The sequence below is a fragment of the Panulirus ornatus genome, chromosome 18, assembly GCF_036320965.1.
Source record: "Panulirus ornatus isolate Po-2019 chromosome 18, ASM3632096v1, whole genome shotgun sequence".
Classification (NCBI taxonomy): Eukaryota; Metazoa; Arthropoda; class Malacostraca; order Decapoda; family Palinuridae; genus Panulirus; species Panulirus ornatus.
In genome coordinates, this window is record NC_092241.1 from 27,039,333 (window position 1) to 27,067,081 (window position 27,749).

At 43.3% G+C, this 27,749-nt stretch overlaps 1 protein-coding gene across 1 annotated transcript in view; it reads left to right on the forward strand.

Annotated features, from left to right (window-relative positions):
* LOC139754895 (uncharacterized) overlaps positions 1-27,749 on the forward strand; it is a 37,716-nt gene that overhangs the window by 8,370 nt on the left and 1,597 nt on the right. Inside the window, exons 2-9 of the mRNA XM_071672722.1 lie at positions 17,224-17,389; positions 18,864-19,061; positions 21,418-21,635; positions 22,559-22,644; positions 23,832-23,938; positions 24,374-24,519; positions 24,734-24,841; positions 26,753-27,136. Of these exons, the coding sequence (XP_071528823.1) occupies positions 17,224-17,389; positions 18,864-19,061; positions 21,418-21,635; positions 22,559-22,644; positions 23,832-23,938; positions 24,374-24,519; positions 24,734-24,841; positions 26,753-27,136 (1,413 nt within the window). The remainder of the gene's footprint in view (positions 1-17,223; positions 17,390-18,863; positions 19,062-21,417; positions 21,636-22,558; positions 22,645-23,831; positions 23,939-24,373; positions 24,520-24,733; positions 24,842-26,752; positions 27,137-27,749) is intronic.

Genomic DNA, 27,749 nt, shown 5'->3' on the forward strand with positions numbered 1-27,749 from the left:
CTTTCCGTTCATCAGCTCCCTTCTTTCTTATCTGTCCTTGAATTTACCTTTCGTCCTTCGTTTTGCGTTCACATGCTTTTGTGATGCTGGAGATGGACTCCGAGGCCTGAGGGCGAGCAGATAGAGAGATACAAAGGTGAGCGCCGAAAGAAGAAAAAGGAAAAAAATATATACAAGAAATTGTAAGAACAAGTACCACTCAAATGATCATTACGACACGACTGGGTATAATTTTGTGATACAATTCTAACCCAAAAAATCCGTTGGGTATATTTCATCGAATAATGGATTGTGAGTTTTTGTACACAATGTCAAAAAGAATGCAAGAGACGAAGGCTGAGCAAAATACAGGTTTTTGCAACATTCACTCCCGTTCTACTAGATACATGACAACTAATGTAGAAAATAGCCTTATATTAAGGCTCATTGACCATGTTAGTTGTGTTCCTAGTTCAAGCGGAATATAACTCATTGGATTAAGGAGACAACATCTTGTTGTTTAATTACTACAGTTGGGTTACTTGACGCAAACGTTGCGATTATATTTGCGACATAATCTCCCTCCAGCTCTTCTCCTTCGTCTTTCTGTTGCGGTGTACAGCGACTAATATGTTCAATCTCTATGCTGATTACGATCTTGGCAGTTTACTGCCTCACATTATTATAAATGATAAGCAAATTCATGTTCCTCCCCTCTGATATACATTCCCGGTTACTTCGTAAACGCCAGAGAAACATACCTTTAGCATTTTTTTCAGCTCCCTTGATACCTCCCTTAGCTTCTAGTCAGCCCCTGGCGAAGGATCACTGACTGCTAAACACCCTCATGGACTATTTATTTTCAGATTCTCCTCAGCCTCTGGAGTCACTGGATGCTGCTTATCTCTTGATGTATACACTTGGGGCAATCATTTAGCCTCAGTACCTCTCCTTCATCGTCCTTGATCACGGGACACATCTTCCTCCGCTGTCTCTCAGTTTCTGGAGTGCTTCCTTTCTTACTTTCAAGCTCCTCAAGTACCTTCATGAACTGCCTTTTCACCTTCGAAAGATACCTCCCTTAGCTTATCCTCGTATCCGGAGCACCGTCCATTCATGAGTACCCCTTCTCACCTCCTCCTCGACTTCATTGCTAACTTCACCGACTGCTCTTTAGTTGGCTGATCATCTTCACTCATGCTATGAGCTACTGAACTGCCAGTCAGCGGTCAGTATCGAGCGGGGTACCAAGTCAATCGCCTTTTCTTTTGTGTTTGTGAACATACAAGATGACCTCTTGTCGTGTGTCTGCTGCTCGTAGTTGTAGTGTTGTTGGTAATGATGTTTTTAGTGCTAGTGTGGCTACAGCTGACACGTATAACTGTTACTGTTAAAGACACCGACGTTGTTGACGGCAGTGATTATGATAACAGTTATAGATAATTATGAATAATGATAAAAACAATGATAATGAATATAATAATGATAATACTTCTGCTACTACTATTACTACCACTACTAATGATGATAATATTAATAATAAGAATAACAATAATAATAATAATAATAATAATAATAATAATAATAATAATAATGATGATGATAATAATGATAATGATAACAATAATGATAATAATAATAATGCTAATAATAATGATAATAATAATAATACTAATGAAAATAATAATAATAATAATGATAATAATAATAATAATAATAATAATAATAATAATAATATATAATGATAGTAATAATGATAATAATGACAATGATACTGTGCGTAAAGAACAAATTATACACAACCATTTTGCTTCATTAAAAATGAATCATTGAACCTGCTGCTTCTGATGCTTGTGGGCTGTTACTGTTATTACTGCTGTTCATCTTCTGGACAGTGATGGTTCTGCTTCTAGCATTCTTAATGTTGTTAATACTAACATCAATATCATCACTGTGACCTTAATCATGATATGCTAACTCCGGCTGGAGGCGTTACACACACTTCATGTGCTTAAGTTTCTAATGTTACCAACTTTTCTACTGCTATATCTTATGGTATCTATTGAGTGATTATCACTCTTAGTTCCCTAAGTTACAAGATACTACTCTCGCTCATATCGCTACTCTTCTTTTGTCTGGAGTGAGTATACCGTTAATGCTTCGCTTTAATGATATTGGATCCAGTTACAGAAAGAAGCCCTCATCGAGTTCATGTCTTGAATCAATAAAGGAGAGAAAATTAAAGAGCGGATTAGAAATAAGTGGGAAGAAAACGCAAGGAAAAAGATGAGCAAAATGCATATGTAAAGAAAAGATTTAATGATGATGATATCGGTAAAGCTGTGTTGTCTCCTCCCACGAACACGTTTTCCAACTCTTCATCACCTGCCTGAACACCTCATGTTCAGCTATGACCAAGTGAACCTCATAATTCAAAACATGATGTTTTATTTGACGTATTTGTCTTAGGGAAGGAAAGTCTGTCATGCATGAGTGATATGCACTGTCGGCCCAGAATGGTTCACTGAGGACCCGTACATCACAGGCGCTGCTGGCGCTGTCTCTGCATGATAATAACAACATGAATATTATATGAGTGATGACTCCGATAACAGATATTCTGGGAGCAACATCTTTTATACCCACCAGCAGTTACAAAAGCCTCAAGGTGTATACCACAAGCATGATCTTAAGAGCTGATAATACTGATTAAATAGTTTTTTGCTATGCATATGATCAAGAGGTAGCTATGAATCTGACACGGATTATAAAGAGAAAGAAAAAGACTGATCGCTCAGGTGTCTCGACTGAAGGAACGGGTGGTCCACAGGGTGTTGATCGGCGCTCCTGGGTCGTCCTGCAACTGAGAAGGTATCCAGCTGTGTCTGACCTCCTGCCGCTGACCCGCTGCTCTCTCCCACACTGCCGTAGAGACGTGAATCCCACACTCCCGAGGTGAGTCAAGACCTCCCAAGACCAGCGGAACCAGCTGCTCTTTCTTATCTTGCCGCAGAGGCGTGAGTCCCTTGCTGCCGCGTTGTCTTATTATCCGTCCTCTCCATCCTCACCCTCCTCCACACCCTCACCCTCCTCCCTATGCGTCTGGAGGGATCTCTATAATCTGTCCCACACTATAGATGCGAGTCCGTTGATCTGTAACCTTTTCAAGGTCTCTGAAGCCTGGCACGCCTTATGTTTCCCCATGCACTGTCAAATGGCCATGTGTCTGTGGCTCTTGGATTGTCTTTCATTCCCCGCCGTCCCACCTCGACCTCTAGAAACTGGTTGAATCCGCTTTCTCCCGCTTTTTCGTAAATGCAACATCTTGGAGTGATCATCCCTTCATGCTGGATCAGCTTCGATCTCCTTCATCGTCAAGTGGGTGATGCTTGTTTCTCCTTCGTTCTGTATTTATATCAATCCATATCTTCCACTGGCGCTAAGCAGGACCTATTTTTTTCTCAGCAGAACCTATTTTGGTCAGCAAGACCTATCATGCTCACCAGGACCTATTTTTGCCATGCAGGACCTATTTTTCTCTACCACATCGCCATGAGGCCATATGTCTCTTAACCCGCACCCTGCCTTGGCCCTCTTTCCCCCACGTCACTAAATCTGGCAGGACCCACCTCTCTCCCTTATCCTGCCATGGTAGAGTGAATCCCATGCTCCCATGCTGCTGCATGACCCCTCCTCAACCTGAGTAAGATCCACTGTTCTTTACTACCAACTTGACAAACGTGCGTCTCCCTTGTTCTTGTCCCTTTGTATGACCCTTTATAACCCGGCATGACCCACTTCCTTCTCCCACACAGCCCCTCTGAGCCGTGCTTGACACTGTTCTCTCCTACGTAGCCAAAAAAAGAAAAAATTAGTCCCTTGTCTCCACGTTTTGATCGCACTCTCATCACCCGGCAGTACCCAGACTTCTCTCCCTCACTACAGGTACGTTGTATGTCCCACATTCCCGAGTTCTTCTACGGTTCTTCTTGGAAACTAATAAGGACCGGCTACTCTTTTCCTACTACCTGAAATTGGGGAGCCACTTCTATCTGCCATGAACGTATAGCCATTGCCTGAGTCCATCTGGGCCCATTACTTTCCCACAATGGCGTAGCAGCAAGAGTGACTTGTTCCCACTCTTTGTCATGTTGCCTCCAGAGCCAGGATTTTGCATCTTCTCTACTGTCTTATGCGAACCCCTCAATCAGTTATATCACACCCTTCCCACAACTCCCGCACACTAGTAGATCCGAGCCTCACTCGCTTCTCGTACCTGTAATGATTTAGGGACGTTGGTTCTTTGATCCTGCGCCCTGTCATGACCCCACTTCCCATTCCGAAAATACTGTTCCTATCTCCACCAGATACAGTACATTGTACTGTATATTAGTGTGCATTATAATCGTTCGTTGAGCTGTCTCCGCGCCTTCCCGCCTGTGTCGCCGTGCCGCCTTGATGTCATCTAGAGCTTTTTCACCCAGGACTCACTGATCTCTCCCACACTACCTGGAGACACAAGCCAGTCACCTTCACACCCCTTTATGATAATACTCGACCCCTCCCTCCACCAATCTAGGCAGGACCTACTGGTCCTTCTTGCGTTGAATTGAAGAAAAGTTGTTCCTGGTGCTCGCGCCCTGTTCCCGCCGTCTCTTCTCCCCAAGCTGCCTTCCTTAGCCCTAGTAGTACCTGATGCTCTCCCCCACACTGTCGTAAAAGGTCCCAAGTCCTATCCTCCTGGGTCCTGACACGGCCCCCGTGGAGCTCTGCGGGGCCAGGACACGTCTTCTGCCGAGCCATCTCAAGCAAGTTTTACTTTTCCCACAGCTCGAAGAAAACGCTGAGAAGAAAAACAAGAAATGTTCTCATTATTAATATTTCTCTATTGAATTTTGCGTTCGCTTTCAAAAGAGGAATGAAAGACTGATTTAGAGTTACGGACCTCTTCTTCTTGCTCCTTTTTCCACTCCTTTATCCCTTCGCCAGATGGACGAATGATAACATAGCTAGAGGGAACGTACAAGAAAAAAGAAAGACATAGATAAGAAAAGAACTTCTTGCCTACCGGTCACTTATCAGTATAAACTTTGTCAACAAATTTATTTTCTTACACTCCCTAGATGTTACTTAATATTATCTCCCCTCGTGTTCATTGCACCATACACTCACCAGCTGGTACTGACACGATTCACAGATTTAGAGCATAGATGACTTCTACGAGCAACTTCAATGATCTTTTTCTTCTTTCATAATTCTTATATATCAGTATCTATATTTTTCTGTTCTGTGCGTTAAATCAACAATGAAACACGTCAAGAAAATCTCTTGTCATTTTGCAAATAATCGTGATTAACTACATCCTTGCTTTAGTGCCATTCTTTCATGAATTTCTTTTAGATTATCGAAAGATATGTTCAAAAAGTTCCGTAATCTTCAATGGTACTTTCTCCTGCACGCACGATTGTTTTGAAATATATTATCAGTAACCGTTTCATAATCTGGAGATCCTGAGATCCTTTCATCATTTCGAGTCAAATTTAGCTCCCCACTCTTAGTAACTCGATAATTCCTTAGGGGAGAATGAGCCAAAGACTCCCCCATAGCGATTAAGAGTAACATAATCTTACCGTGCAGTAGACCAAGACTAGTATCATGAATTAGGGGGAAAAGTTCAAGATGTAATGAATCGTGGAGGTAAACCTCTCCCTTCATCACAGTCACCACAAGGAACTAGAGGGCGATAACAAGCCTTGGTTCCGTTGTATTTTGCAAGATTGGGTTTCAGGGGTGTCCCGCTGATGGAAGTTTAGTGAGTGGCGGTAATTGGTCTCATAAAGGGAGGGGAAGGTCTTAACTAATAAATGATTCTGATAATGAAGTCAAGATGTTCGCTCTGCATAGACAACAATGGAAAACGGTATTTACTGTTAGGTTCTGTTGGTGAGGTCAAGATGTTCGTTCTTTATGGATCGTAGACAACAGAGGGAAAACAGTCCTTAACGTTAGGTTAAACCTGAGGAAGTCCATCGACGACCTCCATCGTCCTGTTGAATAACAACTGAACAAACAACTACACACAAGAGAATAAAGGAAAAAATGTTATGAAATATGGCACGTAGCAGTGATAGGACATATTTTCCCTGGAGATAGGGGAGAAAGAATACTTCCCTGCGTGTCGTAGAAGGCGACTAAAAGAGGAGGAAGCGGGGGGCTGGAAATCCTCCCCTCTTGTTTTTTTTTTTCAATTTTCCAAAAGAAGGAACAGAGAAGGGGGCCAGGTGAGGATATTCCCTCAGAGGCCCAGTCCTCTGTTCTTAACGCTACCTTGCTAACGCGGGAAATGACGAATAGTTTGATAGAAAAGAAAAGAAAAGAAAAACGAAACACATTCTTTCATTGGTTTTATGTACTTTACACTTTGTTTTTAGTACAGTTAGATGTCCCTCCACCACTTCTAAAGGGCTCAAAAGTAGGTGTAAGGGTCATTGGAGGATTTGACAATGATAAAGAGAATTGTTACGCTTAGCCTGGAAATTATGATAGGCTAATGTTTGGTGATGATGTCTGAAGTTAGTGTTAAGAGGGAATATTACCATTATATATGATGTGGAATAAGGCTAAATGATGTCAGAAGCTAGTGGGATGAGGTAGTATCATGTGGTGATGTCAATAGGTGGTGTTGGAACGTGAAGTCAGGTATAGAAATCACACCATGTGCTAATGTCAGAAGATGATGCCAGGACTCGGTAATACGCGGTGCTGTTGGACACTGTCTGATGGTGGTGACATAATGTTTTGAGAGATGTCAGCAAGTAATGCCAAGGGTGTCACATACATATGATGTCGGATGGTGATTCTAGGCGACTGTGCAACCGAGATATATTAGCAAGTGACATAAGCAAGTGATATCATATGTTATAAGACAGTAAAGTCAGGAGGGCTACAGTGATTGGGAAGGGGGAGGGTATGATCTCTTGTTGTCACGATATATCATTCTAATATCCTTCAGGTTAGTGTTAAGGGAACCACATCAGGCTCGCCTGATTAGCAACCTAGGATGTGAGCAAACTGAACTGTAGTTAAACTTCTCAGCCTTACGTATAGCTGCTACTCGTATGTGAGGACAACTTGCATTAGCGTCTACATCAAAAACTATTAAATGGATTCATTTATAGAGCTTAACGATCCTTTATGAATCACGCTCTTGGAGCAAATGATCATTACAAAAAGCATAATGAAGGGGGCTTGAGATGTGAACCTACCCATATGCACTGATATGTCAGTTGCAAATCTTGGACCATCAGTAATATAAAATTTTCGACACTCAACTCGAAATTTACGTTTTATGATCCTTACCTCCGAGAGAATTAAACATTCACACTTTTTTCAGCACAAATGTTCGTTCCTCGGACGTGTTAACGTGTATTTACCGCTATTTCACGCCTGGTCCTCTTACTATTTTCCCAACAGACATCCACCAGCTTTACCCCCTCCCAGTACGTGACCGAAGTCTCGTTTTTTAATCAGATATGAAGAATACGACTTGAGGTTCATCCGACTGGTTAGTCATGGTGTTATTTCTTGTTTCACAGTTACGCAGAATCCTCTTGCCTTTTTCATGAACGTCATGCCATATAACCATCAGGGATTTTTCCTTTTCATATTCCTCAATTGTGTTATGTTTTCTATTTTTCGTAATCTTTTACTTTTTCTGTCGACAGATCAGTTATCTTAGAATTGACGAGTGGTTATCGATGGGCCATATCAGGGGAAATGAAGAATGCACCATAATATAAGGATGAGGGTTGGATCAGTTTGCCGTGTTGACGAGTAGACCAGAGCATGGACGAGAGTAGAGAATATCATGGGATGACGTGAAGTAAACTGATGGTTGGATCGTGGAGACTATACCGCTGGATGACGCTTAACATCAGCTATGGATTATAGCTTTAGCTCACGATTAGACGAGAGTACAGCCAGACGAGAAGACCACAACACATCACGAGCTGGCCATTGTGCAAACTGACGAGTGGGCCGGAGCTGACGAGTGGACCATAGCTGACAAGTGGACCGTAGCTGACAAGTGGACCATAGCTGACGAGTGGACCTGTAGCTGACGAGTGGACCATAGCATGAGCTGAAGGTTTGATCGGATCAGGATATAACATAGCCTACCAAGTGGCTTACAACATGGGCTGGCGAGTGGACCAAAGCACAGACTCACGAGAGGACCACCAGCCACCTTTATGATGATGACTGGAGGAAAGGTTCTGCAGGCTTGTGGTCTTCTCCTTGACGGCCGTGAACCTCTCAGTTGGGCGCCAGAACACCTTTCGCCTTACAACTTGAGATTATCTTTTATTTCTGTTTCCTACACCGAAACTTTGTTTTATGTTACAAATAACTGTATGGAGATCAGACACAGTGCGAATGGAAGGGATCAGGAGGTGAATAAATGAACATGACGTGGGTACGCTTTCTGCCTCTACTAAGGATTTGATAAGACTATCCCTTGATAAGTCGAAGCATCTCAGGCAACAAATATCGTTGTTGCTTTTAGGGTATACCCGTTCTCTCCTTTATTCTCAGTAATTCTGACTCTAGCCAGCTCAAGCTGCATGTCTGTGTGTGCACAGACCACCTCGTATTGATGGAAGCCTAGTGCATGATATTTGCAAATATATAATTCGTAAAACAGACAGAAACATTTTTAATCCACAAGATAATCTTTAATATAGGCACCAAAAACACTGATACAAGTACAAACTCCGTAGCGTAACAAAATGCAAGGCACTTTGAAGAGATACTTGGAAAGGCTTTCCGAAACAAAGAAAACGAAGGACTCCTAGACAAAGGGAACTTCAAGTATTCTGAACACAAGACTTTGCAAGGCCAATGAAAATAATGAAATGCGAAGAACATAGACATGCAAGGATCTATAAAGACATAACTTAAGGATATTAGAATTAAATGATCCCATGCAATTACCATAAACAGTTACAGAGTAAGGCAAAAAAAAAAAAAAGGCCTGAAAATGGTGCCCTTTCGAAGTGCCCTATTAAGCATTTGTGCGAGTGAAAACTGACCCTACAAAAATTGCCAATAGGTCTCATGTTGTGAGGCGCTGTGAAGTGACTGGACTGAAGAATTTAGCTGGATGATTTTTAGGACATTTTTGATCGCCTCCTGAATTCAACTTTGCAGTAGTTAACTATGTGTGGTGGCCCGCAGGTAATTAAAGCTAGAAGATATAGCTCCATGAAATGAACATAATCGATCAGATAGAAAGACGTTTATGGAATGATAAGAGGAAGACCTGATGCAATAGCTGGAGAAAATACATATCCAGAGGACATATACACATTTCATTCATACTTGTAATGCAGAGAAAAAGGAAACTGGCTGATAGTAACAATGTCCACAGGAACGACGAAGAAAGTTAAGTGAAGTAACTATCTCTATAGGAAATATGAAGAAAGTTAAGTGAAGTAACTATCTCTATAGGAAAGATGAAGAAAGTTGAAAGAAAGAAACAATGTCTACAGGAAAGACGAAGAATGACCTGAAATTGATAGATGAAAGAAAATGAGAAAAAAACACAAATGATATACATAAAGATGATACATTAGAAAAGATTTTCTTTCTGCGAGATAAAAAGCGGAGTAGTGAAAGAGCTTTCTCTCTCTTCCTCATCCCCGGATACTGGTGGTAAACACAAGGAGGCTAACATGACCATTGGTTCTGGGTGAGACTACCTACCTACCTACCTACCCAGTAACCTGACGATGATCGCAGGAAAGGACGTACCACTAGGTTACTCTGCCTGCAATGAGCAGTGCGAGAGTCACTCTAACGACAGTATCATACAGGGATAACCTGGAGAAAGTGTGTGTTTCAGTTTACGCTGAGAGAGAGAGAGAGAGAGAGAGAGAGAGAGAGAGAGAGAGAGAGAGAGAGAGAGAGAGAGAGAGAGAGAGAGAGAGAGAGAGAGAGAGAGAATAGGACGTGAGAAGCATGGAAAATGGAGAAGCATCAGATGTGAGGAAATGGGTGTTGAGGAGCAATGTACTTGAAAGTATGAAACATGAATGAGTGGACGAGAACCAGATCGATGAAGAATACATCTGAATGAGGAGCAGATGAGTCTGACTTAATGGCAAAGACTAGTGTGAGCTAGTGGGCAACACAGTAGTCTCTATATACCTCTTAAGTCCTAAAAAAAAAACGGGGGACGGCACAGAAGGTGAATTAGAGTTACGTTGCCAGTCTAACGGTGACTGGCCTTTACAAAGAGTTGCCAAGAGTCTTTTAGTGATATTTCATGTTGGTTCGAGAGATGCATGAGCCATCTATCAGTGCTAGACTACATGGTTTAACAGCGTCTCGGACCCATTTCAACTTAACCCACTTTAAACTTGGTTAAATGCGTTAACTGATGCTTTATTCTGGGACGTAAGATAATATTTTTCGAAATAACTATCGAGTACAATAAGATCTAAATGAAGCTGGCGATACTGGCGTTATTACTTCATGATATAATCTGGACACAAGAGAACAATTCCCTGTACAGTCTTTCATTTAAGGCTGTGTGTGTTACCAGGTTCTTACAGCTCTTCCCATCAAGCTATAGCAGACCCAGTTAGAAAGGCCTTGCTCCAGGCCAGCCACCGTGTACAGACCCTCATCCAGTCTTGTCTGCCTTCTGGACCTCACAGTGTACATATCTAGTCCTGATCTGGGCCAATCTTTAGTTTAAGAAGAACTTCTTTTTTCCCGCTATAACTTAAGAACGTTTCTGATGACTGTCCATACAAAAAAGAGTGATTTGATGTAATTTTTGCCGTTAGGAAAAAAGAATTTTAATTAAGACAAGAAAAAATTAGACATCTTGGTGGGAAAATTGCATTGAGCCCAGAACGCTCGACAGGATAATCGTGTATAAAACACCAGTTCTGGGTATGACTCCAATGTTTCACAGTATACAAAGGCAGAGGCGTTATTGTGCTCCGTCGATTCAGTCCAGCACAATAGGTCGTTAGACGAGTTTCCCCCGGAGGATGTGCTGTTATAGGAGGGTGAGAAGAAAGGAGGAATAATCGAGGAGTAAGGAATGTGTAACTAATGGTCATCTAAAAGGTCGTCTACCCTGGAAGCAGACGCGGTCACAGGGGATCAAAAAAAAAAAAAAAAAGACTTTGTTTCATTGTTCTACTTAAAGTCGTGGATTCCCTCTTACCCTCGACTCGTCTGCCCAGGAGACTCATCTCTTTACCCCTCCCCAGCATCCTGTTTAAGTATTTCTCACGAGTCTTGTGATTATTCTTCAGTACAGGTCATTCATTTCTTGCGCATGCCTGAAGCTGGGCAGGTTAGTCATGGATTACAAATTGCTGAAACACACACAAAAAAGAAAATGGCAGCAGCACACTCGACAACTTTTTCACAAGGTGTCTGCCTGATCCTCCATGTCTGGCGCCACAGAAGAAAATATTTCCAAAGGCATGCATGTCTTACAAGCTGGAAGGGTGCAGTGGCAGCAGGTGACCTTGGTGAAAAGAGGCGACAATATGATAATCGAGTTGTTGGAAGATGGCAACGACGAAAGCTACAGGTGGTATAACGTGGTGAAGGTGAAAAAAGGAAGTGGAAGACACTATATGATATGTTGGTGGTAGCGGGAGTAGCGTCAACGGGGAGATGATAACGATGGCAATGGTGGTGGTGATAAAGGCGGCGGTGGTGATGATAGGTCGGGGCGGATGGAGTGGAAGTGGTACAGACGGTGGTGGTGGTGGAGTTAGTTATGATAATGGTCGAGATGATGTTGGAGATGGTCGTGAGGGAAATGTTGGTGGAGACGTTATTAGCATTAAAGCAATCAGACCCAGCATTATCGGTTCATATCAATATGTGCGTTTGCCAGACTTGGTCTCACTGATCAGCTTCAGGAAAATATATATCATGGAGGACATGGTTATCTGGTCACCTATGATTCCATTCTGTTAATCCTTCAGCTGCAATAGGGAAGTGTCATTGACAACCCAGACCTGGAGGTTACGTAGCTATGGTGTATGTGGTAGACTATTACCTAAAGTCCTATAGACAACGAAACGTAGACCACTGTATCCTGAAGGAGTAGTGATCTCGAGTCTTTCATTGTATCCTAACAAAGACTTTAACTCGAGACTTGAGTCTGTCGGACATCTAAGATTATCTTTTAGAAAGCAATAATGCAGTGCTCCCGTCCCTGGAGGTCGCCTCTTACGACACACACGAGATTCGGCGGTAAAATACTTTTTCCCTCTCTCCAAGGAGAGTGGACGTGTTAAGAAACGAAATGCATGGGAACGTTATGTAGTATGAGGTGAGATGAACATGTAAGTAACGAGAGTGAGCCACCGGTGTGGTTAAACGCATTCTGATTGAGAAAGCTGACCAAAGTGCGCTGAATGAATGAGAAGAGACTGACGGAGAGGATCTGCTCGTCAGGACTGGAAAGAGCGCGGCGAAGGGGTAGACCAAGAAGAAGGTGGAAGGATGAAGGCTTCGTATTACTGATGCCAGAACATACAGGAGGCGAAAGGCGTGCACAAGACAGAATGAATAGATTAGAGAGATGTGGTATCGGGCACCTATGGCATCCTAACCTCGAGAACGTGTATCTGTATTTTCACCATACTTTAGCCTGAGCCAGGAACCCATTTTATCGACAAACCCCTTGGGGTGGTTGAACAGCTGGGTTAACTATGGACCGACTACCGAAAACTAGGATTCGAACCTATGCGTTCGATCCTGGGCGGCCAGTGAGTGCGTCACTGGCAAGAAGGCGATACGCTACACCACGGAGGTATACAAACTCGCTAATTCTCCGGGTTTAACTGGTGAGGACTGAGGAGATGCTAGACTAAAGTAACCTTGACTGTTGTGTAAACCAGTTGTAGCATTTTCCAGGTTATGTGTTTATCATAATTGCAATCACATCTTTTTTTTTTATCTGTGTGCTATATTGCCGGGCGGGAGTGTTAACCTCCATAATGAAGACAGCTTAAGCAAAATACCTTATTCGGTGTGCCTTGCTGTTAGGGTCACTATCCTTGGTTGGTCGGAAGGTAACTACGATATATATAGCCGATGGGGGATGTTTCCTCAACAGCATGACCTTAAAATTGATGGCTAACTTACCGGACGTTCGGCACAATTACCGTATAGCGGAAAGGAAAGAATAAGCTGTAGACTGCAGTTGGGTCAACTTTTTGTTGTCGACCGTTCTGCTGATACTGAGATATGTGCAGCTTCACCTTACTCCCGTTTAATCACTATCAATGATACTTTTTCCAATGGAGTGACTATGATTAAGGCACTAGCGTTTCATTCTGCCTCAAGATCACGAGTTTCTTCTGGAGTGTAAAGGTCAACAGAAGATACGCCTTTAGATGTCTCTCAGCTCTTGCAAAAGCCAGAAGGCAAGAGTAATCAATGTTATCTTTCGTGAAGCTGTAGATAATGTATCACATTATTCAAATAAGCTTCTCATGGATGCCTAGAATGAAGATACAGTGCAGATGCAAAAACAGTTACAGTTGATGATTAACCTCCATATAGGCTCGAAATACCATACATCAAAAATCAGTCCGAAGAAGTACCGTGTATCTCATATCATATAAGCCATATGGGTGCATACTGTGGCGCTGAAGGAGATGAGCCGCCCTCTTTAGTGGGTGGGGAGTGGCGACCGACCCTAGTAATCCTCCCTGTCTTCAATTACAGTCACGTTCATACTAGAAGCTTCGAAGATACCAGTATGTCGAGCGAATCCTCTCGTCAATACCCCATTTACAGGAGATTAATGTAATCTTATATCATTAGTAAGGTCTTTGATACACGTCCTCCAAACTCATATTTGAAGCCTATTTGTGGAAGACCAAATCCTCATCACGAAAAGAAGAAAATCAGCAAAATGCATTTGACCGAGAACCGTTATGCGCAAAAACTTATAATAAGTCATCAAGAATTATGTCTCTTTTTATATGATTTTCCGAGTTAAACGGAATGTTTGGTCACGCCAGCCGTCACTGACTGGGAAATGTGTTCGAACAACGTAGGAATTTCTTATTCTACACGAACTTCAGACGATGATATATATATATATATATATATATATATATATATATATATATATATATATATATATATATATATATATATATATGTGTGTGTGTGTGTGTGTGTGTGTGTGTGTGTGTGTGCGTGTGTGTGTGTGTGTGTGTGTGTGTGTGTGTGTGTTAGGTAACTTTGAAGCATATTTGTGTAAACGCAGATCTGCAAGACGCCATCAACAGTGCCAGATTACGAGAGTGTTGCACTGGGTCATACACAATAAGGTACCTCGCTACCGTCTCGTCACTATCTGCCATGCTTGGACGAATACACGAGAGCGTCCTAAACAGTACATCTTCATTCATGTACCCTCTTATGATATCAAGGCTCGGCTGAGCTGAGCAGATCTGTAAGACCCTATCGCACGGTGTATCCAGAGCGTTGCCGTTCACCTAAACGCATGACCGTGCTGGTGCAACAGCAGCCAGGCTGGTGCTTATGGAAAACGAGGTGACATGTGACCATGAGGAGGCAGAAGGAGGTGGGAATGTGTGGCTCTCTTAGCCTGTCTGTTTTCTTAGTCCTTCATATTCTTAGAGGGATGCTTTCAAAGACGGTTGTCATGCAGACATAATCTAACGTTCATAAAGATGTATACGTACATGCAGGCACTGAATTCGTAAGCAACAGTCTAATTCATCTGGTCAATTCCTGGTGATACTGTGAGCAGGTGAGTAAGTTTCTACAAGAATTCACATTACTCTTTTCTTTCCCTTCTATTGAAGATGTACATGAACATGGAAGAATTTAAAAGCTCCATTGTTTTGATGAAACAATGCAGAATGTCTTTGTACTGTCACTGCGTGTTTAATCTACATTGATGACGTAGCCTCGGTAACTCTTTTGCGGGGTGCACCTGCAACTCTAAGGCAACACTACAGTCAGAAACAAGGAAAGGCAAGATTCCTTTTGGGGTTAGAAGTTCTCGACGATACTGAGCTCCTTTCGTTCATTGACGAAGAAGCGACCTCGAAAAAGGTGACTTTTTAATCACGATATAACCTCACTCAGGCTGAATCCGTTAACACACGCTGCATGTTTAAGATAAATATCTGTTCTCTTGCATCATCCTTATCTCCCGAAGCATTGGCGGATGCAGCACTCCTCTCTCTCTCTCTCTCTCTCTCTCTCTCTCTCTCTCTCTCTCTCTCTCTCTCTCTCTCTCTCTCCTCCCCGGGCTTCTTAAATACATTAGCACTAAAACGTCGCCGACGTATTCTGGGATCTCTTATTCTAAAGGATACAGAACAATTACACACGTATCTGTGGTGGCAATACACATGCACTAGGGTAGTTAGACGCACAACCATATCAGTGTCACTCAGAGTTGATGAACTGAAGATAACGCATGGTCTTCCAGCGGAGCAAAATATAATTGGATCGTATAATTCATCTATATCTAGATTTTCATTCCCCTCCTTAACTTGGGTTCACCATGACATCTGCCTGGGTGGAATGAATCTTGCTTTATTACGAAGCTCCAAATATACTCTCAAAGTCATATCTTATAGGATATGAAGCACCTTGCACTGTCTTGCCCTGGCTTTTATATGCAAATGATGGCATTGAAATGTTTCCTTGCAAATGGTTTTACTATTAACTGTAAAAGCATACTCGGTGTATTATCGAAGCATCTTGTATTCAGGTTGATCCTAATCGACCGAAGGTACTTCATATGCCTTACTTTATACAGTTCTCTCAGAAGTCGGTTCGTTTATGCTTCGTAATGTTCTTATACGTATAATGAACTGTTGTCTCCACTCATATTGTCCACATCATTAAAGTTAAAAGTTTATCTAAATTTTGTACTGTATAACAATAACATGTAGTCTGAAGAATTATGCTACTGTTGAATAAGAAAAAATTTTACCTAGATAACATCTTATGTTTCGTAATCTCCCGCATAGTTTATCTCTTAGGAAGAAGAATATGGTCAGGAATATCATCTGCTTTCGGTGGTACACCAGACGAGGAGGCTACCATCTGTAGGTGGGCCTCGACTCCACAGCCACACAAATACTCGTGATTTGCCTGACACAGTAACACTGGCCTTGTCTCCCCAAAAGCCACGCTGCGTTGCTCACCTTCTGTTCTGCCTGAACCTGTCACTGCTCAATCAAAAACAGCTGAAGCATGAAATCTCTCCTCTAAGGTGTTATATTCCTCCGCACGAGGCACAAGATTATCCAATAGTTTGAAACACAGTCGCATTTAGGAAAGATTATGCGAGTTGTCTCACTGCCTGCATGTGAAATATTATGAAGTTAATCAAGAAAGGGGTGTGGTGCAGTTGAGTTATCCTCACGCTATTTCCACTAATTCACAGTTCTGAGTTTCCGATATGGATGCTGTTTCCACAGTGGTGTTAGTGGTCAGATTTCATTTTCATCTGGGAATGTATACGTTTGACATATTTCAATCTTGATTTTTTGCACTTTCTTCGCATAATTCTTTCGTATAATCTTTTCTTCTATCTTTGTCCGATTGTTCTCCTTTTTTCCTCTTTACCAGCATTCATATCAAGTTGGAATGACATATCCTGACACGAAGAGAGAAGTTAAACAGCAATGGGTCGAGTTAGTATTAGTTCGATGAGCGACTGACAACCTGGTAACACCAGATGTTCAGAGGTACTCGCTAGCCTTACCCATTGGCTAATCCTCCTCATATATACTCATACATATTTTGTGTATATTACACATGCTTTATCTGACTAATACTCTCAACGAATCTGTCTTCGTTTGGGTATACTTCATTACAGTCTAGTTGAAAATATGGTGAGTTTCGCCCAGAACTTTCTTCAGTAAGTATATCACATGGCAGTTAATATTTCTATAGCAGCTGTATTATTGAAGCTTATGTGAAGTACAAGCTTAACAACATTAGATTGGTCTTCTGCAGATAACAGCTTTATTTATCTCTTTTCAGAGGCCACCAGGACCCATATTATCTCTCCTGTTTCTATGCCAAATGACAAACTCAGGAAACTTTCTGTTCTTTCTTTGGCATACACTCCATGGACTTTCTATATACAGTCTTAACTGTACATGTGCCAGTTCCTGACCAGCATGTCTTCTGCCGCAGGTCACGGCGGGGTGAACCAGCTGGGCGGAGTGTTCGTGAACGGGCGGCCGCTCCCGGACATGGTTCGTCAGAGGATCGTGGAGCTGGCTCACAACGGCGTCCGCCCCTGCGACATCTCCCGCCAGCTCCGCGTCTCCCACGGCTGCGTCTCCAAGATCCTCTCCAGGTAGGTAACTTCAGCAACTCTAGTTCTGCTTGAGGAAGAAGCAGAAAGCGTAGTTTGAGCAGCAGTACAGGTGGTGGCAGTATCAATGCTTGTGACGGTGCAAATACAAGCAAGACTAAAAGCTTGGTCTTAATTTTCTTTTTTTCACGAATAATATTTGGCCACTTCACCTAAACGGTCGTAGCATAAAATTAAAGAGTTCTGAGAAAGCGATTTAAATAAATGTAATCTTTAACACGTGATGGTGGTCAGCATATGTCTCGAGGACAACATATCACAGAACAGAAGAATCAGCCATGAAAAAAAAGAAGGAAAGGATATGTGAAAACCTAATCTAACACACAGCATTCTCAAGTACTCTAAACCGCCCCTCAGGTCTCTCTTTTGCACCCTAACATGATACCCAGAGGTATAGGATGTCTGTGTGAGGAACAGTGATTCATGGATTATATCTTATCGACACTTGTCATCCAAAGACGTATGTGTACGACACATGATACGACAAATGGTTCTTGATTTTAAAGTGGCTGATGAACCAGCACATACGATTAGGAAATAGATTCCACAGCGTCGCAGAATCCTCCCAGGAACATTAAGTCCCAGCGCTAAGACCTAGTGCACCTTACATATGTATGTGTCTATGAGAAATAGAAAGCTGAAAACGACGTCGAGGGAGGGTTGGGAGTGATTGATCGATAGTCTGGTCACCCTGCTAATTAGATCCAGAACAAAACAGCTGAATCCAACTGCTAATGTATGGTGATCATAACGATAATGGAAGACGCACAACAAATAGGTTAGTGAAAGATTTTGATATTAACATAGTTAGATTCAAGGAAATGAGCTCAATCAGAGAGAGAGAGAGAGAGAGAGAGAGAGAGAGAGAGAGAGAGAGAGAGAGAGAGAGAGAGAGAGAGAGAGAGAGAGAGAGAGAGAGAGAGAGAGAGAGAGAGAGAGAGAGAGAGAGAGAGAGAGAGAGAGAGAGAGAGAGAGAGAGAGAGAGATGCCAGCATTCGTTCCCCTGCATAAAGGAAATACGAGAAATTGCGAGTGTAAGAATTATTGTCTGCATATGACCTTGCCCTCAAGGACTGTAATTCAGGCACTTCCTTCTTCCTACAACCTAATGTTCCTTTGAGAGTCAGGTCTGCAGACACCTGCGAAACCCCGACTAAATTCTACATTTAATATATCTTACTTTATTACCTTTACTCGAGATGGCCTCTAGTTGGGGCATCCTTGACCCATGTCACCTCTCTCCTCCACAATTAACAAATGACACCTGCGTGTTGTAAGGGAATTATGATATATATATATATATATATATATATATATATATATATATATATATATATATATATATATATATATATATATATATATATATATATGTATATTTGGTCACTAACACAACGTGCTCTTGCTCACCTAAATAACACACACACACACACACACACAACCTTCCTTCTTGCAGGTACTATGAGACGGGATCCATCAGACCCGGTGTAATCGGCGGGTCTAAGCCCAAAGTGGCCACACCTACAGTGGTGGAAGCCATCGCCAACTACAAGAAACAGAACCCCACTATGTTTGCCTGGGAGATCCGGGAGCGGCTTCTGGCAGATGGTGTGTGTGACCAGGAGGGCGTTCCATCTGTCTCCAGTATCAACAGGTGGGTGACGACTGACAATGACTAACCCGAAACCAGCCGTTCTCTTTTAAATAGTAGGAGATCGAGAAATACTGAGGTGTGTCATCGCAGGCTCCAGCTCAAAAAATAAAGAATTCCAACGTGGTGAAAATCATTATCAGTTGTAAATTTGTGTCATTATAATGAATGCAGAGTAGGTGATGTTCCTCTACAGATACTTTCCTCTCGGTTATTATGCCGAAGTGAGTGGTTATTGGAGGGAAGGACCCTCCTGCTTTACTATCCTGTCTTTGTCAACCCAACTAACTTCGCTTGGGAGACTTGTGACAGGCTGCTTGTGGCGAATGATTGTGCCAAGAGGAGCGTATCTCCTCTGGGCACAATCATTCTCCACGAGCAGCGTGTCGTCTTTAGCTAGGTCCTGTGGGCGGTTGTCTGGTGACCCACACTTCTGCCAAACCTGATTACAGATCGGTCGCGCTCTACCTTAAGGCAAACCTTGAATACACATTAATTGCTCACTGTTCTATTCTTTTATGTTAGCTTTTATGTTAGTCTATACGTCAGAATGAATAAAATTCAGGTTATATGAAGATGAGTTTGAGTAGCAAACAAAACACATCTATCAATTCAATCATCTCTCCAGCTGGAGTAGTTGTAGTTAAGTGTTGAAGACGCACAATAAAGTTCAATCGTAGTAACGGAAATGTGCAATGTGAATTTGTCTTTCATGATATAATGTTGACTTTAAACTTTATGATCTCAAAAAACATGTGAAACGATCTTAGAATAACTTATATCAACATTGGGATGTAATGATGTGCTTTAGCTAATAACTTAATCGCAAATTTTCTACTATCTATGCTTTTTGCCATTTCAGTCTCAGCTTGAGGGTACTATGTAAATTCCTTCCCAATGCATAAACCTTCTAATGATCAGAAACTACACTCCCTCTTAACTTGGTTTGCTCGTACTAAGTCAGCCTTCTGTCTGCTGCATAAATTTCCCGACCAGCTTAACTACCACCAACGTACTGTACAGGTATACACTAACCCCTAACCATAACATGTTTTCCCCTTCGATTACTTCCCGATCATAACCAAATTTTTGTCTCCCTCTCCTTGATTAGGAACCTCATCTTTGCCAAACCCATCCACTCTGCTCCCTCAAGCACTACGAGGAGTCAAATTGTTTTTATCACCCTCCGATCACCATCAAATATACGTTCCCCACCCACCATCACCGTACTGACGTGTTACCACCCTGTTACCACCAGCTTCAGAAACTACCCCTACACCCAAAACCTTGCTGAGGCTCCTCAACACTACTGCCCTCATGTACCTTCCTCACCACCATCATCTTTCCCTCCTTCCCCACCATTGCCACCATCGCCTGGACATACGCGCCTCAACATCGCCACCCTGACGTACCCTCCTCCCCTCACTACCACAATCCTGACGCGCCCTCCTCACCGCCGCCATTCTGACATGCCCTTTTTAACACCACCGCCGCCCTCGCGTACCCACCTGACTTTCCCCTCTTTCACCATTACCACCCAAACGTGCTCCCCTCAACACCACCGCCCTCATGTGCCCTGCTCACCACCACCATGCTGACGTACCCTCTTCACCACTATCAACTTGATGTGCCCTCTTCACCTTTACCATCCTGACGTGCCTTCCTCCTCACAACCAACCACCCTGACGTGCCTTCCTCCTCACAACCAACCACCCTGACGTGCCTCCCTCACTACCATTGCTCTAACCTACCCTCTTCACCTGTACCATCCTGACGTGCCTTCCTCCTCACAACCAACCACCCTGACGTGCCTCCCTCACTACCATTGCTCTAACCTACCCTCTTCAACACAACCATCCTGACGTACACCTCCACCCCCTCACAACCAGCATCCTGACGCGCTTTCCTAACCATCGCTACCTTGAAGTGTCTTTCTCACCATCATTGGCTTAACATGCCCCCTCGCAACCATTGCCTTGACATACCTCCCTCACCACCAAAGGTCTAAGGCGCACGCTCATCACAATCATCTCGCAGCGTTACCTCCCATCACAATCACCACCTCCATGGTGTGCCCCTTCACCACCACCGCCCTCACGTGCCTCCCTCACCACCACCGCCCTCACGTGCCTCCCTCACACCACCGCCCTCACGTGCCTCTCTCACCACCACCGCCCTCGCGTGCCTCCCTCATCACCACCGCCCTCGCGTGCCTCCCTCACCACCACCGCCCTCACGTGCCTCCCTCACCACCACCGCCCTCACATACCTCCCTCACCACCATCGCCCTCACGTGCCTCCCTCACCACCACCGCCCTCACGTGCCTCCCTCACCACCACCGCCCTCACGTGCCCACAGAATAGTGCGCAACAAGGCGGCGGAGAAGGTCAGGCATGGGCTGCCGGGGACGCCCTCACCAGTGTCGCAGGCCACCTCCGTCATCACCCACGTCCCGCCCGCGCCCCACGACACCGTCCTCCAGCGCCCCGGGTCCTACTCCATCAACGGCATCCTCGGCCTTCCTCCCCTCACAGATCCTAATGGAAACATCCACAAGAGGAAGCGGGATGAATCTAGTGAGTATATCCTGAGTCTATAAAATGTTACCATTTCCTAACAAAGCTTAAGTATACGATTAATATGAAGGATATCTATTACATAATAACAGCTACTAGCTGTGTTAAGTGCTAACATTGCCACTCCACAAGCTCCTTGTTAGTGACATTGACTTCACTCCATCACAAATCTTTTCTATTCTTAGATTCTTAATCTCATGGGAAAAGCTCGACTCTGGCGGAATAGAGGCCAAGTACCACTCCGACATAGGTCCTAGCTGGTTATAGCCTCCAACCTTCGTGATCTGCCTGGCTGCTGAGGATCCCTGTAATGCCTTTCCTTAGCTTCTATAACTCTCTCTCTCTCTCTCTCTCTCTCTCTCTCTCTCTCTCTCTCTCTCTCTCTCTCTCTCTCTCTCTCTCTCTGTAAGGAGTTGGCAGTATGTCGTGGGCAGCCACCCACCAGATAGGCACATTACCTGTACTACCCGCCTAGGTATTAGTAGGGTTAGTGATGGCTGTGTAGTGAACTAGCACTTCAGTGACTATCAAGTGTCACCCCATTGGCCCAGGTAGCGCACCTTCATAGAACATACAAGCCTCCAACTGCCAGGATCGAACCCGGGACCTCTGTGCAACAGGCGGGAGCGATCATAGCATAGAGGTAGCGCTCCCGCCTGTTGCAGAGGGGTCCCGGGTTCGATCCTGGCTGTTGGAGGTTTGTATGTTATATATATATATATATATATATATATATATATATATATATATATATATATATATATATATATATATATATATATAATCTTTTTTTATTACTATTTTTGATAATCTGTCTTCTGGACCTGGTGATCTATCACAGCATACTCTCTCTCTAATTGATTTTGCTGCCTATCATCATAAAACCCTTAACTGCTGCCCACTGACAAAGTTCCTGGTTGCAGGTGAACCCCAGGATGTTACCATCCAGCAAGAGGAAGACCTGAAGCGTCAGAGAACTCAGTACAACACCAACCCTCTTTATAGCAGTGTAAGTAGGTAACTTTTGCTGTCATATATATATATATATATATATATATATATATATATATATATATATATAAATTTGAAAAGAGATCCTTGGTAATACCTGGACTCTTTCCTACATATTGGTCCAGGGGTAACTATTGTTTTGTGTTTCTTTCATACATGTTCGGTATGTCTCGCGTTAACGAGATTGCGCCAGGAAAGACGAAGAAATGGCCTCATTCGCTCGCATCCACACTCTACCTGCCATGTACGTCACACCGAAAACAAAGCCTCTAGCCACGATTAAGGCCCCACAAACCTTTCTGTGGTTCCTACCCCACAACCCCTCTACTTGCTATATTCTAGCCCTTTCACAGAACGTCGTCCCCTGTATACCACATCGCTTCAGTTTGTACTATCCCTTGCAACATTCAGGTCCAGGGCCTTCAAAGTAACACGGAAGCGTCATTACATAATGCTCTACAAGATGTATCAAACATTCGTCCACTTTAACAAGAGTGACCCAAAAATGTGAAAAGTATGAGTTTATATTCATAGATCTTGAAGTGACTGTGCCGGTGACGTGCGGGTCATTCTGGTGCTGTAAAAAGATTGCATAGCAATGCGAACTTTGGCTAGGGGGAGAGAGAGAGAGAGAGAGAGAGAGAACAATCTTTTTTTTTCATCCATTCGACTAATGTTGAGGTACTGATCTGCTTAGTTAATGGCACTCAAATGATGTCGCGTGTGCTGTATAATTTCATGTCAACATCAGCAGCGGACAGTGTACATGAATGCTGTGTATACCCACGACATTTTAATGCATAATCACAGAGCATTGCGGACGATCTTATGTTGCTCTTTAGCTAAGCCGATTTCTGACTTTGTTTTAACTGGTTCTCATTTCTCAAAGTCGTTGTAATTTGTCCTACAGAGGGATTTGAAGGTATTTGTATATGAGGCTCGGATTACATATTCTTAGGACTATCTTGTAATTCTAGATAATACACTAGCCCTGCGTATGTATCCTTGTTTTTCTCTTTATATTTGTTCCAGTTTTGTAAAATCGAATATCATTCTTTTATGGGGTCTACTCTTATGCTTGGAAGAAGCTGGTATTTCATCCTACTCTTCTTAGTGGAAAATCTCTGCAAGCATTCTTGTGTGAACTATATACAGCCAACCACTAAGTGACCTTGTTCTCCCCAGATGTTGTGGTCGAAGCAGTGGTCGACGTTCAAGACTGAGGACGAGGCCAAAGCGTTCCTACCTGAACTGGGAGGAGGATATCCCAGTGACGGTGCGTCCTCCTACAGGTAAGTCGTTCCTCAAGGGTCTTCTTTTCTTCCCGAGAAATGATATGCACCTCCTCTGTTGTCACGTGGCTTTATTCAATAGTCGATACGTCCCTTTTTCTTTTTATTTAAAGCTTGGGAATAGGGAGTAAGGTGTTCCTAGACCCTATGTACAATTAGTTACCTCATGTACAAAACGTCACTTCTGATGAGGCTGTATCAATCATCGTTAATGGGCAGAAAAGAGTAGAGCAGAGGATTTCCTCTATCGAAAGAAGTCCATCATTTCGCTGCTCCCATGTGGTGTGCAGCCTCGAAGCTATAGGAACCCAAAAAGTGTGTTTTACTGCTCTATGGTAACACTATTTTTGAGTAAAATAAAAGATATTCTGATCTCAGATGGGTACTTGCATATGTATAGACTTAATCCATGTCTGTTTACTTCATCCTCAACAGCGGACCGTCGTTCGTAGACCAGCCAACCAACTACCCTTCAGTGTCAGCTGCCTCCATCCCCACGGATACCATATACGAGACCATATCAGTAACACCACAGGCCAGCACCACCAACGCCTACTCACCTCCCCTTCCTACCTCTCTGGGTGAGTCACTGTACAGAAGCAACCCGGACTGATACCCCCAATATTTAGCTACTTGTTGGAGAAATAGTATTTATGACAATGGGGATAATGGTATGTCTTACAAAGTCTTGACTAAAAAGGTCATTTGATTATTATAGTGTTCAGTTAAAGACGTTCTCCTAATATTGAAAAACTAGACATCTAAGTGTTCCTGCTTCTGGCTGGCCTCCTACAGGTAATACAGGTGGACTAGCGCCTCTCACGCCCATCACTATGCAAGACGTGAAGCCAATCCTAGCGACATCGTCAGTCCTAGACTCCACCGCCTCTCAGTACCAGCAAGGTAAGGCCTTTACTGATACCACCGCCACTACTGCCTGTATCCTGCTATCATCATCATCATTATCATCATCACCATCATCATCATCCCTAACATAACTCGAGGAAAATCAGTTCGACTGCACTGCCTTATCACCACTATAAGAGACATCTCGTCATCACAACAAGGGAATAAGGAAAATCATGTCAAAGAGAAGTATACCCTTATTCAGGGTTGAGGAAACCAGGTTCATTAATCATTTGCTGATAAATCATTTAGATTGACTAACTTGATTATCTTATACTCCTAATTTCCTATCCAATTCTAAAGATAGATAACCCAATCCTGAGTCACTTAAATTTTCGACGAATAATCAATGACCTTTATCAACCAAAGATTTCTCTCTTATCATATGTAGTTTACTCTGATACTGAACTGACCTATCCCTGAACGGTCAGTTTTGGCCGACAATAACAATCAAATCGATTAACATCACGTTAAAAGTGTCAACTGAAGACAGCTCTGGTCATAAACTCAATTGCATTAACCACCAGTGTTCATCAGTCTATGGATACCTCTTCAGCTCGTTAGGCCGCTCTGTTTAGTACTATATTTTCTCTGAAGTCACTTCTAAATTTGTGCCACCACCTCCCTCCATTGAACCTGTGACACATCATCCATTTTCATCGAGCAGGATCGTTCAAGGACTCTCCCAGTATGACCCAGATGGCATATCCCTCAATTCCCAAGAGATCATGCCTCTGAGCGAGCTCTGATCCTTCCTCGCTTATTTCGTCTTTCTCTAAACACTCAGACTTTTCCTTCTAGGAACCACGCCTTAGTTCAGTCCACCACTACGAAAAAAAAACAGTTACAACACTTCCTGCTATCGGTCCATTGCTCTCACTTCTACTGTCTCCAAAAAATCTATGAAAATCTCTAAAATCCTCGCTTTCTCAGACACTTAGAATTCATTCTTTGTGCGCAGTGGTCTCATGACAAACATCAGCGTCTGACCAGTTCTTTTCCTCATGACACACGTTTGTCCATCATCTAATGACAATAGACACTGGATGACTATCAGTTCCGACTGGCTGACTACGTCATAACCTTGATGTAGGATAGTGCTCTCGACCTACACGCAATGGCTGTTGTGTCCATCCTCAAATGAATGCATGATAAATGAACATTTGAAAATGTACATTCCTACTTATATAATCTAACGTGGTTGCTACTAGCCAATGGATAGTACCGTGGTTTTCTTTTATGCTACTTAAATTTCACAAATAACAGTTATGAATGAACAGGAGCGTGCACACTTGCATCATTCAACATGTGGTTTCAAAGCACATGTGCATATGTGCACATATGTAACACCTGCTTTTTGCACCTGTTGACTGAAGAGAGAGGTTGCATCATAGCCTGTACGCTCAATAGTTCATTGAGCAGTGGTGGTCAAGGTGTCTGACTGGAAGATATGCTTCAACAAAATATGACTCACCCCGCACACTGGGGGTCATCGCCAGGTGATCGTATCTTCACTGCTGACACATACTGACCTCCATTTCGCCAGTTGCTTATGTCAGTAGTTACAGTCATATCCTGTATCTAAACCAGGTGCACCGTAGTACCTTCCACCATCTCATCTGTTGAGACGGACCTTACGCTACCCTCAACTAAAGCCATCATTTTGATCCTTAGGCCGAGGGCATGTTAATTCTTCTCAGTCGCAAAATCTCTTTGGTCCATTTAGTGTCAACCTAATTCATATGCTGAGATGAACGTACACTGCCACATCAGACATTCGGGGACTTTGATGCCTAGGTAGAACCTTAAATGAGTCTTGTTTTACCCGGGCATGATGGAGCGGGCAGCTTGTCCATGTTATCATGACTGTGGTGGGGAATATGTGATTGTCACCTGTATTCATCTCAGGAGCCACCGTGTACACGCCCCTCAGCACCTCCCAAGCTACATCGAGTACCAGCTACAGCAGTACCCTGGCCGCCTCTTATCCAGAGCAAACATACCTGTTGCCCACGAGCTGCATCAGTGAGAGCGCGACGCCCCTCGACAACCTGGTGGTGTCGCCGTGCTCATCTCCCTTCAAGGCTGACACCCCTTGCACCGACGCTGTATCTGTCCAGGAGTCCTCCTCACACACTCAACCTACCACTCATCATGCTCAAGTGCCTACCCAGGCGCACACACCTTCCTACGTCCACTCAACGACGCAACCCCAAGCAACCATGCACACCCATGTAACGACCACGCCTGATCCAGCTTATACCACACTGCCTCCCATCACACACTACTTGGGTAAGTTTTTTTTTTCCACTTTTCGCACATTTACGGTGCTATTATTGAATACTCAACAGCCACCTTTTGTCCAGATAAGCTTATGGAAGGGATTTTGGCACCTTTTAGCAGTCCATGAATATTACTTGAATGCGTGAGGAAAGATTGACAAAGAGGATATATGTGTCAGAGGTGGAGGGAACAAGGAGAAGCGGGAGAACAAATTGGAGGTGGAAAGACGGAGTGAAAAAGATTTTGAGCGATCGGGGCCTGAACGTATAGGAGAGTGAAAGGCGTGCAAGGAACAGAGTGAATTGGAACGATGTGGTATACCGGGGTCGACGTGCTGTCAGTGGACTGAACCAGGGCATGTGCAGCGTCTGGGGTATATCATGGAAAGTTTTGTGGGGCCTGGATGGGGAAAGGGAGCTGTGGTTTCGATGCATTACTCATGACAGCTAGAGATTAAGTGTAAGCGAATTTAGCCTTTTTTTGTTTCTTTCTGATGCTACCTCGCTGTAGGGGGGGGGGGACTATTTCCTGTGTGGAGGGGTAGCGACGAGTATGGATGAAGGCAGCAAGTATGAATATATACATGTGTGTGTCTGTGTATGCATATGTATGTATACGTTGA